The sequence below is a fragment of the Strongylocentrotus purpuratus genome, unplaced genomic scaffold, assembly GCF_000002235.5.
Source record: "Strongylocentrotus purpuratus isolate Spur 01 unplaced genomic scaffold, Spur_5.0 spur5_scaffold_7, whole genome shotgun sequence".
NCBI lineage: Eukaryota > Metazoa > Echinodermata > Echinoidea > Camarodonta > Strongylocentrotidae > Strongylocentrotus > Strongylocentrotus purpuratus.
In genome coordinates, this window is record NW_022145613.1 from 16,596,889 (window position 1) to 16,612,193 (window position 15,305).

Genomic DNA, 15,305 nt, shown 5'->3' on the forward strand with positions numbered 1-15,305 from the left:
TAAAGTATCACATTCATCATTTCAGGGCGCATCCATGGTATATCCCATACATTATCATGTATTATAAAATTGTATCATTAAATTGTATTATAGAATTGTAAACAAAAATTGACATAAAATTAACATTTCATGTGATGTTTATAGTGTGATTCAAGCTCTAGTACGGCTATCGCCAGGATAAGCCAAGGTCATCAGATATTCAAACTGAAATCATGATGTAGTTGGTAAAGGTATAGGACAAAAGAGCTTTGACTTGCCCTTCTGTAAATCCAGAGTTTAATTTCCTCTTAAAAATAATTGAATTATTCAAGAACACTGTATTTCATCAATCTAATCTAAATCAAAGCAATTATTTGTAACTAGCTTATATATTTCAAAGTATTCTTAAAGCGATTTGCACAACACTCTTATCACAGGCAGTAGTACTGCATGAACACATACTACATCATAATATTTGCACTTTGTATGGTTTCAATTTTAGATATACATCTGCATTTGTACATTTCTTGATTAATATTCACTCTTCATACATATATACAAAATTATTCAAAATTCCTGAATATACTAACTTGTATATTATCTGTATGATAATTTCAGTACATGGTATTCTAGATTCTATGTCCAAAGATGGCATGATCTCCTTGACTCAAAGTAGATTAAAATATTGAATTTCATTGAGCTAATATATGATTGATGGATTTTTCCGAAGGCTTTTTGGATATAACTATAAATTAAATAACTTTCAGGAGCATGAAATGTTCACAAATTTTGTGAGTAGTTCACATAGCTAGAGTTTCATGCTGTGACAATAATTGAATCACAATTGACATAATACTATAATTTTGGAACTGACTGTCCTTTAGACTAATAATTTACAAAATGTTCATGTCCAACTAAGAGATAAGTTCAACTTAGGATCTCACTACCCTTTGTGAAACACTCCCCAAGTCTTTCCAGAACAATTTATTTTTCCATGCCTTTCCAAGATTGTCCATGATAGTGGGGTCCATGTACCTTTTTTCTTCTTCTTCTTCTTCTTGAATGAACATTTCAATAAATCTTAACCATGTGAGCTAAATAAGATTGGAATAATTTTCTACTTGCAATGGGCTTTTTCATTACTGACGTACACACTCCCTATCAAGTAATATTCCCTGGTAGGTACCTTTTGTTACTAATTTATGATCAATTCTGTGTAAATACTATGTGCAGGGGTACAAGTTACTTTTATACTTTGATCCTGAAAAAGAGGCCTCACCATGTTGATCCTGAATCCTGAAAAAGTCTCGAATACATAGCGGACGAGGCCCGACGTCAGGCAAAAAACCGGAAACTAGCGTCCCGATATTAGTGTGACTGCCTGCACAAAAAAAAACTTAATATATGTTTGTGAATACTGAATTATACTCCATATTTTGTCTCAAATAAGTATCAATCCCAAAACTTCAACAGACCAAAATAATATTTCCTTCCGTTTCCATTTCCTTCTGTGTGATGCTGGCATAAAGGCAAAGATGATGATGATGATGCATGTGGAGGAGCCGAGTGGGGCTCATTTGCGGAACAGCTTCTTCATCCTCAGAACTTTCTGCATCATGGGGGCCTTTGATGCCTTTGCTGCAGATGGCAAGGAAGATAGAAAGAAACAAATATGGAAGGAAATTATAAAGATGAAAAATCAAAGCAACTGATAAGCAGAGGACTGTATATATTAAAGGGGAAGTCCACCCTGATATTGAGTTGGTTTTAATAGAGTGGTGAAGTGTGACGTCAACAAAAAAATATTTTTAGAATTTCTCAATTTTAATTTCATTTTCCGAAAGAGCATAAAAAATAATGTCCAAATGTCGAAAACCAATTGGATATGTTCAGTATTGGCTGAGATATGACAATCTGAATAAAAAGATTTCCTATATAACTCAGTGTTATTTTGCTCTGGTTCATAAAGTGAGAGTAAAGGGTGCCAGAGCAGATGTAGATTTAAAAAAAAAAAGACTTACATCGCCCTCCTCCTCTGCTGCTACCCCCGTTACAGCTACTCATACTGATGCTTTCATAACTCGGGTTTCCTCGTCTTTCTCCACCTCCTCCACTACTACCGCCCCCTCCTCCTCTGCTACCACCCCCTCCTGAATGACTCCGCTCTGCATACTCCCCGCTCTTGATGGTGCTAGTGCTGCTGCTTCGGATTGGGCCCGTGTCCCCGGCATGCTTGGAAGGGACGTACGCTTTGTGGGGGTTGCTGGGGGGACTGGACGTGATGCGACCGGTCCCGTGCCGGACTTGCTGGCGCTGGACGGCCCTTGGGGGCTTGGCTGGGCCATGGACAAATGCCATCTTGGTCAGTCGTCCTGCAAGAACAGAGGTGGCCACACTTTTGATTCAGGAAGGAAAACGACCTGCTAGCATTCATATCTTGCTACAAACAAGAATGCAATATAATACTAATAACAGCTCGGCTGGGCCATGGACAAATGCCATCTTGGTCAGTCGTCCTACAAGATTAACAGAGGTGGACACACTTTTGATTCAGGAAAAAGACTTGCTAGCTTTCATATCTTGCTACAAACAAGAATGTAATATAATAACAATAAAAGTTGTACTACCGGTAATAGTGTGCTTTTTCCCTTAGGATATCAAACTCTGAATTATATTACTTATAGCACAGACACCCTTATAAGGCACTCAACCATTCAAGGAATTTCTTCCCATCAGGTACACATTCTCCATCTGGAAGAAAAGTAGCAACAACAACAAAAATGTCTTGCCAAAGGATATTAGAGCTGTGGCAGGAATTCAACCGCAAAGTCCATAGCATCTCTATGTGACTCATTCTCTACACTTAGTTACATGGAGATGTGAATGGGGAATATGAAAACCATACCTTTATTCCCTTCACACATTACTGTTTTTTTGTTTGAGTCTATACCATCTTAATTACCATAAAGTTATTGCCAAGTACCGGTACTAAACTAATATATCTAAGAGGTCATTGGGATAATGTTAAAAAGTTCATTTACCTGGATCTTTCTTGGCAAAAGAAGTCTTGATGTTGGCTGTGATGTTCTTGAGTTTTTCCTCTCTCTCATCTTTCTTCCTCTGAACGAAAAAAATCAAATGAACATACATAGATTCAATGTATGGCACTACACTGATGGACTTAGCATATTTTACTGTGAATTGTCCACACACCATTTCTGCTGTTGTATTGCCCTTTAGGTGCCAAAACATGGGTCGGTCAGTCAAAACTTTTCTTTTCTTTTTTTTCCCGTCGTTGGGCTGATATTTCTCAGTTTTGAATGCTTTTAACTCTTAAGCTGCCACCCATACAATGCACCCAGTGCCACAGTGCTAATCTCCTGTGTGCCAAGTTAATTTTAAGGTTGGTTCAAGTGCGTGTTATTTAAATCTTTACAAAAAACAAATCGCTGAATTACTCGAGATAATCCAATCTGACTGTTGTATACAAAGACGCGTAATCCAAAGCCGATAATCTGATGCACGCGATGGTACTTTCAATAGCGCTGCAAAAGCACTCAGCACGGTGCAATGGGCATGAACAATAACTGTTATTACATATGCGCGCTAGCGTGAACGAAGCAGCGTAGCGGTGGCTCGCTCGCATGCACACGGCACTATAACAATAGCGCGCTAGCAGTCTCATGGCAGGATAAGAGTTAATACATACTTTTTTATTCATTAAACATTTTTTCTCTAAAAAACGGTTTAAATTTTTTTTTTTTTAATAAAAAAATTTAAAAGCCGACAGTAGATTTCAAGATTTTTGGGTCGGTCGCAAAGGGCAATACAACATATTTTTTTTGTTACGCCTCATGGTACTCCTTGCAGCTACTTGCCTCACCTACCGTTCCAAATTAGCTTCCTGGGTGAGCTGCTGAAGGGATTACTCCATCAAGTATCAAGTATGGCTTATTGATTATCAACAACAAACATGTGTAAGGCTAAACACTGAATGCTTCGATTGTGAAACAAATCTCACTATTTTGATAGAATTTTTGCAGGTGCCAAAGAGAACAAAGCCATCGTCTGGATAATTCCAATTGTATAATTGCCTTTTTTGTTACCTCATGTTTCTGAGAATCCAATTATCTTAAACTGCATCTTGCAAGAAAAGTGCGAACATGTACCGTATAGAATAAGCATTGCATTCACATTCTACTGTGCCCTGTCTTTGTCAAACAGCTCATAACATCATATGGAGCAATACGTGTAAAGGTAAACCAAAGAGAGAGAGAGAGAGAGAGAGAGAAAGGCATAGAGAGTGACAGAGAGTGAAAGAGAAATAGAGAGAGAAGGAAAGAGTGAGGGAGAGAGAGAGATACATGTAGATAAAGAGAGAAAGAGAGAGAGAGAGAGGGAGGGAGGAAATTTTAATTTTATCTTACCAAGTACAATTCCCTAAATGACTCCATTTCTTGAGGCTTGAATTTTCTGAAGTCTTTCTCTGCATGGGTTCTCCAGAGCTCATCGGTATCTTCTATCAGGTACTAGAGACAGGTATTAAGACAAAGGTATGAGATAATGAGAGAGAAAAGTGGGATGGAAAAGGCACTTGGTTAAATCACAATACCCGGTAGGCCATTTTCGTAATGTAACCAAATTTAATGCATAAGTCCCGGCGAAGTGCCTCAATACAAATTATTTCATTCACCTGATAAGAATAATAGTATTTCAATAGTCAGAATGCAAACTTCATATAAAGTGTTGCTAGGTTGGTCAAGCCATAATGTTTGTACCACCTGACAGCAACTAATGTATGCAGTTTGGATTCTGTCTACCGTATCAGGTGAATGAAATAATTTGTATTGAGGCACTTCACAAAGACTTATGCATTAAATTTGGTTACATTATGAAAATGGCCTATTAACCAGATAATAAATTTGACAAGTCTTGTTCCTTATCCGATTGTGACTTAGCCTGCACGCAGGGAATGCACTAGTTAATGCACTTGCAAACATGAATTGTTTGTTTAATAAACCATGTTTCACTACTTACCGGATTATAGTCCTCGAGATGGAGTAGTTGTAGAGGTGTACACTTTTCAAGCACAGGCTTGATGATGTCATAGGGCACTCCAACCTCATACAGAGCTAAGAACAGAAGTATAGAATGTATGAACTATTGAACATATCAACAACAAAAATATCAACGATAAATGACATTCCAAATACCCTGATCATATGGAAACAATTTACAAGTAACAACAACAATTATGTATGTACAGGATATAAAAGATGAATAAGTTCTTAGAATTTACTAGCTGAAATGAAATTGTGATGATTAATTGTAACTACGGTAGGTAGCAAGTCGATGGCAAATTGTTATCTTAACTTGACAATTAAGAAATAACATTTCAATTCCTTCACAGAACTCAAACATACATGGTATCCTTAATTTATAAACAGTCAGACCTACTTTGGTGACTTTTGTCTATAAAGATTAAACACCAAATTTTTCATTTTCCCTGCAAATGGTTTCTTATTGAAACCTCAAACCTATACTACAGGAACCTGTTCGTATAGCTCACTTGCCCATACAGACCACTTTTGGCAAATTTTGGTCTCTCTTGATTGGACTTTATACACTGGTTTCACTGTATTCCATTGTACAAAATCGTCATGTCAATACATGAAATCATGACGTATCTTCAAGAACTTACTGGTTATAATGATAATATCACAGTCATACCACGCAGTCAACCTTTTGGTACTTACCGTCGATATTGTCCAAAAGAACTCGCATGCAAGCATCATAGAGAGAAGGAACACCTGGGAGAGATAGAGTCAATTTAATTGAATAAAGTATTTCAAATTGAATGTTTGCAGCCTTTAACAAACCATAATAGACGGTGTCAGACAGAGGCCAGCTATCTAGATAATAGTTATTTAGATAATTGGCTGTCTGTCATGAATTATCCCACGAAAATCCTGCAAAAAAAACCTACAACGAACCAAGAAAATTCTACCTTATCATTTTTCACAGGACTTTTCTGTCTGTCACCAGTGTTGAAATTTCTTGCGAAAAATCCTTTAAAGGTCAGTGTAAGGTCAACTTTAACTTAATGATTGGCAAGCATATGTTTTTAAACGCGCTATCATAACCTGCGCATTATTATATTAGCCTGCGTTTAATAAGATACGTTAATTGCGCATTACTTTTGATTGACTGTGTGATGTCACAATGCTTATCTACCTGATCGGCGCATGCGCAATGGCCTATCAATTATCTAGATTATAGCTACCTAGATAATTTGTAGCCTGTCTGTCACCTATGTAAGTGAATTATCTAGGATATTCAAGATGGATCAGTCCATTTTCTGTTGTTTTTTTCTTCTCCATCTTCTTTCCCTGTATAAGTTTCATTATCAAAACTATGACACAATGCAAAGTACTTTTCCAAGTCGGCTATAACTTTCGTTTACTACATACTGATTTCTTAAAAAATATATTTTACATGATTTCTATCACTTACTTACTGCCCCTTTTTATTTTGGAAACTTTGATTCAAAAATACACACTGGACTACCGGTACATCGAACAAAAAATAACTTGCGTCAACATGATTTTCAAGTAATATCCTTTTATCATAATTTTTGAGAAAAGAAAGAATTTGAAAGGTTAAGCAGTTTTGTCTGGACCATTTTTCCTTGACATGTGGTAAAGCTTAATAACTCCATGTTTGTTCTCGTACAAAGTTGAATTTACACCAAATTTTGTGGCTATATTAAAGTTCTCTTTTTTGTTTAGTATTCACAGAGCCATGTGATACTGAAAGGATTCTCTTCGGAGGAAACCTCTTTACTCACTTGATAATGACTGTCTCGCTCGCCCAGTATAGAGTTTGGTCCTTGCGAACCTCGACCCAATGTAAGACCCCTCCTCATCTTGGCCTCTGACTGTACACAAGCAAAGTCAAATCAACAATAAACTGAAAACAGTTACAAACATCAACTCATCTTCGGCCAGATTAAATACATTGACAAAGACTGGTGCATTTTAAAGGCATCGTTTAACAATGTGAAATCTGAGATGTATGGCCCTACGTGTTATCAGTGTCTGTGATATGGTGTAATATTAAAGCCCTAAAAAAAGTGCGCTTCAAAATGATCCAGAAGTGCCTCAAGAAAGTAATAATCTTTGAGTGACCGGTTTTACCATACTCATTTTCCCCAATAGACTGTAGTGTTATGAAAACCGATAGGAAAAAACTAAATTTGTTTTTGATTTCCAATCATAAATATCTTGATAATCAGACAGGCGATCCGCTTGTAAAAGTCATGGGGTTCCTGACTGACCTAAAGGTTTATAATTATCATTACAGGATGAGCTAACTCCAGGATGTTGTTTCAGAATCTGGGACAAAGTTACTGGGTCCCTTTAAGAATGCTCTCAGCCCTCTATTATTTATAAATTGTCAAATCTGGATGTACCAAACAATCTATTCAAGAATTTTTTTTACCATGCAGCTTCTAGTGAAACAAAGCCTTCAAAATCATACTAAAAAGATATGTTCATTATGATATCTATCAATTGTATGTCCATCATAGAGACTTGTTTTTATCTGGATATATTTCAACAACCGGTAGACAATTCACAGCTTAAAAAATGTAGTGTGTTATTTTTCATTTCTTTATTAAACATGGAGTCAGATAATCAGACCTAATCTTTTACTGTGGTGACATGATGAATGCAAAGAAAAAGACATTTTGTTCAGATTTACCTTTCTTCTTAGGTGATAACTCTGGTAGCCTGAGTGGCTTGTAATCAGCCGAGATCTCAGGCAGGTTGAAAGTGATGTCCTGGTGTACATCTTCCAGCTGCAAAGATAATTGAGAGGCAGGAAAGGAATTCATGACTATCTGACCACAACTTGAATACAAATTCACTCGGAACACTGAGAAAAGATACGCATTAAGATCAAATTCTAAAGCCACCCACAAATCTAACAATATGGAGACATATTCATAGTTCAATAGAAGCGTACAAATACTAAAGAAAATTACCTTGGGGTGGATCATTTACACAGCAGCTACTAGGGAGTCATTGCAAAAGTACAGTATAATAAATGTACTGTAGTCTGTAGCATGCCATCTACAAAGCCAAGATGATTTCATAGTTCACAATTTGAAATGGAAGCTTTCTAATCAAGGAGATTGAAAAATGTAGAATATGCATCGGCCTTGTCTAAAGAATCACAAACTGATGTGCCAAGTGAGCAGTTAACTTTTCTCTTAAAGTTTTAATCATTAATTTCAACTGTATAGTCATGCCCTTCTATAAAACAAGGATTTATTGCGAGAAAAAAATAATGAGCTTTAACTGATGTTTCATTTGACATTAAATATTACATGTATACAAAATGCCCTATGCTTTACCGTTGGTGTAAATGAAGTTGGAGACTTGATCTGTTCACCTCTGTTCTTCCCATCATCTTTGGAGTGCACTTTCTTGTTTCCTTTTCCAGAAGTGCTAGCTGATTTACTCCCCTGGTTTTTCTGACTAATGTGCTTTGATGATGAAGAACCTATTGCATGCGTTGATGATGATGATGATGACTTTGATGATGGTTTTGAGGATGATTTACTTGTGGCAGAAGATGACGATGACTTCTTGGTGGAGTCTGTTGCACCAGTATTCAACCGCTTCCCTGGTTTCTTCACTTTGGTTGTAAGCGTTGGAGCCATGAGGATGTCTCCGAAAGACAAACCCGTGTTCACAAAGCTCTGAGTACCCTCTTCGCTAATCCTACGCTCTCCAGTGGAGAGCTTCCTCTTTGATTTAGGAGCAAGACTTTCCTTGGCACTTGACTTTGACTGTGAGTCTTCAGTAGGTTTGACACTGCTTGACACTGCTTTCGACTTGCTTGACACTTTTTCCGAAGATTGTGATGGCCTGCTTTCTTTTGATGATTTAGAATCTGTTCTTGCGTGCTCTCGATGAGCAGATTTTTCAGCAGTTCTTGAAGATTCAGCAGACTCTCTGTCTGCTGACGGGGTAAGAGAGGCACTTCCAGGTTTCTTCTGAGTAGATGATTTGGATGAAGAGGCAGATGATATTGATGACTTTGATACGGATGAAATCTTTGAGGATGCTTGTGATGATATCTTGTTTGTTTTGAGATTAGCATTATTATGCTTGGATACATCTACATCATCTATCATATCTAGAAAACTTGTTTCTGGCTCTCTCACAGAACCATTTATAACCCTAGAATCTGACGTTTTAGATTTAGTCCTTTCTTGATCATTCTTTTGATTAACTTTCTTCTGAGGGCTCTTACTCAAACTCCTCTCATTGCTCTTCTCACTTCCAGATGATGATGGTTTAAGGGAGTGTCCTGGTTTGGCTAGCTTGGTTGGGGAGCCTGTTTTATCTCCTCCTCTGTCTTTCTGTATGTGCACTGGACTCTTAGGCAGAGAACTAGAAGATGAACTCCCCACTTTGCGAGGGCTTGGAAAAAGAGCTTGAGAGAAACAGTCATCCTCCGGAGGTTTCTTTTTCACTACCTTAGAACTTTCACTAGCGTCTGACGAAGGCCTTTCCTCTATCCTCCTTTTCTTGATTTGAGATGATGAAGTCGTGCTCAAGTGTGTCTGTGGCGCGTCTTGGCATCGACTAGGAGATGGTGCATGTGGCCTTTTGGACGATACCCTTTCTTTCCCTGTTACAGACACATGTCGGTTTGTAGGGGGCTTCGGTCTGGAGTCCCTAACGGGGGGTGAGGGAGGCGGGCTGGCATAAGGCGGGCTTGGTTCGGGACTGTAACGCTTTCTTCGTCCCTCATCCTCTCTATCCGATTCACTGGAATCGTCGCTGGAACTATCCTCCTCACTTGATTCATCCTCGTCCTCATCTGACGACCCAGATTGAGAAGAGGGTGAAGAACCACGTTCTGGGGAAGCTGGGGTTTTCTGTTCAGCTTCCATTGCCTCTCTCACCTTCAAAAGATACAAAACACAACAATGATAAACACAACAATGATAATGCAACAATGATAAACACAACAATGATAAACACAACAATGATAAACACAACAATGATAAACACAACAATGATAAACACAGCAATGATAAACACAACAATGATAAACACAACAATGATAAACATCTTGTAACCCTCTTGAGACAAGCAGTCCACATTTTGAGGTTTGGCTCAGTAACTTTTCAGAACTTTATTCAGAGCCCTAAATATATATACCAGATGCATGAAAAGAAAGGCGAACATTTCTGCACAAATCATTGCATGATCACATTGCACTTAGAATTTCTAAATGGAAAATAAGCTTTAAAATCCTTAAATTGGCAACATGATGAGAGGTTTAAAGCCACTGTTTTATGAACAAAATTGGCAGTTTTACATTTTTCAACAGAGTTCATAGACATGCATCTTGTTTTAAGAGATATGAAATTTCATTAGAACAATGCAGCACTAAGAAAAAAAAAATAGTTGCCAATTTGAAGTAAAGGTGATTGATTTAGGAGTAGCTGGTCTTGAACCATATTAATAATCAATTTACTTTACATAACTTTGAGAATTAAGTAGCTATCTTCAGAAGGGGTTATCTGTTCAGCTGGAGAAAAGTATGTTTACCTTATAATACACAGTTCTCTTTAGGGAAATTCCTTTTTGTGTTTTGGGGAGGATATACTCCACACACACAAAATAATATCTCTAAGTTTTGAAAAATTACATATTCTGCCATAATATAATAAACTTGGTGAGGACTGATAAATCTTGAAAATTCAACAGTCACTGAACATATGAATTCTCAAAAGTGCCTACATTCCAGAAAAAACCTTTAGAGTCTGTGTATTACCCTCGCAATTGTATCCAAAAGAAAACAGAGTACAACACTAGACTTTTTACTCCTTTAACTTTTACCAACATATTGTGATTACTAATGTCCTCTAGTGTTTCCTAGAACTCTACAGGAAACTTCATCAAAAATTCCTTTAGAAGATTAAACTTACATACAGCACCAATAAAGTAAACATTAATTCTGATAGAATTATACCATAATGTTGTAATCTACGACTGAACTGACCAAATCTCTCCAACTTTGCACCAGTCCTTTCACAGCGTCTGTAATTTCTCCTCCTTGCTTGCGCAGCTTGTTTACAGCTTTCCCTACTCCCGTCTCCTACAAGATTTCAAGGATCAAATACGAAACAAAGTCAAGAATTGATTGCTAAACAACACTACACAAAAGTATAGTCACATAATGCTTAAAAATACATGTTTATGTGCCTCCTGCATTGGCAAACTCAATTTTTAGAGAATCTAGAGGCCTATTCTCATGAAACAAGTCACTTATTTCAACAGGAAATTAAATAACGTTAATTTCCAGAATTTTCCCCGTACACACTTCAGGGGAGTGTTTCACAAAGACTAAGATCAACTTTAAGTTGGACTTAATTATGGCAGGTCGTTCATGTCACTGGTTACTCTCATCATTGGTCTCTCAATTATGATCTTTAGAATTAGATAATATTTTTTCCTTTAATAATGAACTATCAAAAAGTGTAACTTCTATAGATTTGTGACCACAATTTATATGTCCCTTCAGAGACCAATGCCAGTAAATGGTAAGAGCAAACAGTGGCATGAACGGCCTGCCATAGTGAAGTCCACTTTAAAGTCAATCTTTGTCTTTGTGAAACACCCCCCTAGGCCCTGGAGAAACACACTGTAGTCTGATTATCATGCTAATGCTAACGGAATAGCTTATCTGTCTCAGAGGTACGCTTGACCTTTTAAGTTCTGTAAAATGTTTCCAGACTTTATGATTAGCGCATTGGTCATGCATCACAATGCATTATTAGGCACACTAACCACTTTCCAGACATCCAGTGAACCTGCTAAAGTCCACTAAAGTCCCTTCACTTCACTTTGGAAACATACTGGTTAAATTCTGATCAGTAAAGGTTACTTTCCAGGCCTATTCCAGGTATACAATACCACCACATTCTCCCATCGAAACATGCAGAAGGAAATGAACAGTTGCCCTCTCCCAGTTATTTCTTATAAACAAAAAAATGCAAAAAATGCCAGTTGGCTTAGATGGAGGCAATCTAGTGTTTCAAAATAATAGCAACTAAAATAAAACATTTTGACATCCAACGCAGATGTGAAGTAAACTGTTGCCTCTTGGTTCACCTTAAATTCTAAACCAAGAATGTAACATACTGTCTATGCGTACTGTATAGCATACATTAATTATACTGCATCATAGCATTTGGAAAATCATACTCTAAAAGAACAAAAAGGGTAATCTTGGATGTATCCTAAAAAAAGGGCTACCGTAATACTTAATCTATGCTAAGTCTCTCACCTGTAGAACTCTCACTGTAATTGGCAGTCTTTCCAACCTCTGGAGAATCCGTAAAATCTGTTAATGAATAAAGATTAAAAGAGAAGCCTGATTAAGGAGAAAAAATTGGTAATGAGCATTATTTTAAACTTGGTTTCATATTACAGAGTTCACCAGGGAGATGTGACTTTAATGGAGGTCCCATCTCGAAAGATTTTTGAATGATCATTACTTGCATTTATGGCCATGATTAACATTGCAAACTCTTTGCAGTGGTGAATGTTTTGGTCATGAAAATTATGTCATCAGAAAAACAGGGAAAGTTTAGCAAATCGCTATCACTCCCATATCAAATTGTCACATTCTTTGTTTAATTCTTGACGGATTTCAAAGCGCTTTACATGTATATAAGTATAAGGGAGAATCCACTAGTGAACTCAGAATGTAGTTTGCAAGGTTCATCAGGTTAATTGCGAGAATGGGCAATTGTATTAAATAATTTGTAGGTTTTGTTTATACCACTCTTCATACGCATGGGTATGGGTGCCAATTAAGGCTAGGTGATAGCTAGCATACAGCACCCCAAAAAAATCTTTGCCGGCGATAAGGCCACACCGCCGCATAGGCCGCACCCCAACTTTGACATTTCAAAGAGGGAAAAAAAAAGTAAAAAAAAAAAAAAACGGACATAACAAAATAATCATAATTTTCTTGAAAACACAATTTTTTTTTTACAAACTGATACCAAATTCATCAATATTCTTATAATTTACAGGAAGTTTAGCTAAAAAAGTGATCGCAGGCAGATTTGGTGTCCGATATATACCCCTACCACAATGTACAGTGTAATGCGAAACTGCATGAAATGGAAAACAAAATGGCGACTTCGGATGGATGTTCACGGTAGCTCCGTTAAACGGTCCCTTCCTTTACTTTTGCAATGCATTGGCACTTAGATCAAGATCTATCGGCAAATGTTGTGTTAGGACATTTATTTTCGTCTTCATGTCAACAATGCGAGGTAAAATAGTCGATAAGATGTGTGGAAATGTCCTGTACCATAGTGGTATAGTTATTTTACCATATGTAGTCCCATATGTGCAAATTCGTGCTGGTTTTGACTTTTGTTTCTTTTTTTTTTTTTTTTACTCTTTCGCCGTAAAGGCCGCACCCCGACTTTTTGATATTTTCTCTTCCAAAAATACTGCGGCCTTTACGCCGGCAAATACAGTACGCATAATAAAATAACCCCAGTTCACCGTCTACATTTATGGGTCTGTCTTCCTGAGGATTTAACGCTCATATTCATAACATGAAACTAAGTCTCTGTACAAAGTCAATGTGAAATGCATCAAGAAAATCATTGCGGAATCCATTTTTTCGCATCGCGAACGCGCGGATGGGAAATATGAAACATCTGCGAAAATGTTTGCGAACGTGTCTGTCCACGTTTACGAAGACGATCCTCGTTTCTGCAGACGATCCTTATTCTTGGACCAGCACTGGCACTGCTACTGGTACAATGACTACGACTCTAAGACTAGATCTACGATCGTGTTTACTTGATGAGCCGAATTACTTGAAAATATAGCTTAGCCTTAGGAATACTAGTCTAGGCCTAGGACAAATATTCATGTTTAATTTGCTTTATCTTATGTCTATGATTGTCCAGAAACACCCCGTCATACAGATTGCAGATCATTATATATCATCATCAATGAATTATTATTATCATCCACGTTATCCTCACAAAGCAAAGCCATGAAACACAAACAATACAAACCCTATGCGACTCTGGCACTGGATCGGCGGTGAGCTTCTTGAGAAGGTGATAAACAGCTGCCACAATTTCGTCGTGATCTCCCATCTTTATTTTCGGCCTAAATAAGAAATCACACTGCTAAATGAATCCTCAAGATCAAACACCGAAAGTGCTATATATTGATCGATTTCCAAGGAGCAAAGCAGGTATTTAGATACATTACATGCCTCCTTCCCAGTGCCAAATCTCTATCTCGTTCTGGAACTGAAAACCTTTGACCCGGTAGCAGATATCCGGATCAAGCGGATATCGATTCTGTAAATAACTCAACCCCCCCCCCCCCCCCCCCCCCCCCCCCCCCCCCCCCCCCCCATGGCATTTCAGAGATCGAGAGTTTTTGGTGGGTGGGTTGGGTGTGTGTGCTACTGTGTGCGTGTATTGTATAAATTGAACATGTATTAATTTTTTTTAAATTATGCCATTATAACGAAAAAGAACAGTATTTTGGAGGATTTACGAATGATTTTTTTTTTTTTTTAATTCTGGGGGGGGGGGGGGGGAGGAGTGTGCGTACATGGTGGTGGTAGTGGTTTTGTTTTGGATTTACGTATTAAGGCAGGGGGTTATAATTTGTTTTATATTATAAATGATTTCATTTTTTTTTTTTTTAATTATCATAATTTAATTATACGTGTCTTAAGTTATTTTAATTTTTATTATAGTGTGATGGAAAAGAAATGTATTAAACAATTATTTGTATTGTTTTGATATTGAATTAAATAAAAATTATTGTTTGAGGGGTGTTCGTGCATGGTGGTGTTAGTGGTTTTGTTTTGGGGTTATAATTTATGTATTATCATAATTGATTTTTTTTTTTTTTAATTATCTAAATTATATTATAAATTAGTCGTTTCATTTTTATTATTATGATGAAGACAAAATTTAATATTGAATGAAATTGAAATAAAAAATTACGGAAAATTGAGGGGGATTGTGTGTTAATTAGTATGTGTGCGGTGGATGAGTGTGTATGCGGGTGGATGCGGATGTGCGCGTGTGTGTGTGTAGACGTGTGGGTGTATTAAATAACCAACTCCCTGTCACAAAAAAATGTTTGTAGACATTTTCTCAGCAACCCCCCCCCCCCCCCCCCCCCCCCTCTTAACCTTTACAACATCATGGATTGATCTGCCGTTTTGGCAATCAGGTATCA

General features: G+C 37.3%; 1 protein-coding gene across 2 annotated transcripts; it reads right to left on the reverse strand.

Moving 5' to 3' along the window:
* Window positions 1–324: 324 nt before the first annotated feature.
* Window positions 325–14,378, reverse strand: LOC593051 (transcription elongation factor B polypeptide 3). Of its 2 annotated transcripts, XM_792547.5 has the most exons (12): window positions 14,114–14,377; window positions 12,352–12,408; window positions 11,065–11,160; window positions 8,396–9,958; window positions 7,741–7,837; window positions 6,827–6,916; window positions 5,736–5,789; window positions 5,017–5,111; window positions 4,407–4,508; window positions 3,021–3,099; window positions 2,001–2,351; window positions 325–1,617 (listed from the first exon to the last, which is right to left on the reverse strand). In XM_792547.5, the coding sequence occupies exons 1-12, from the start codon at window positions 14,195–14,197 to the stop codon at window positions 1,553–1,555; spliced, it is 2,733 nt and encodes a 910-aa protein (XP_797640.3). In that variant the 5' UTR covers window positions 14,198–14,377; the 3' UTR covers window positions 325–1,552. The 2 variants fall into 2 exon arrangements, with proteins under 2 accessions (XP_797640.3, XP_011684138.1); XM_011685836.2 differs by lacking the exons at window positions 325–1,617; window positions 2,001–2,351 and adding an exon at window positions 2,395–2,495 and having other exon boundaries at window positions 14,114–14,378.
* Between the last annotated feature and the right edge of the window lie 927 nt (window positions 14,379–15,305).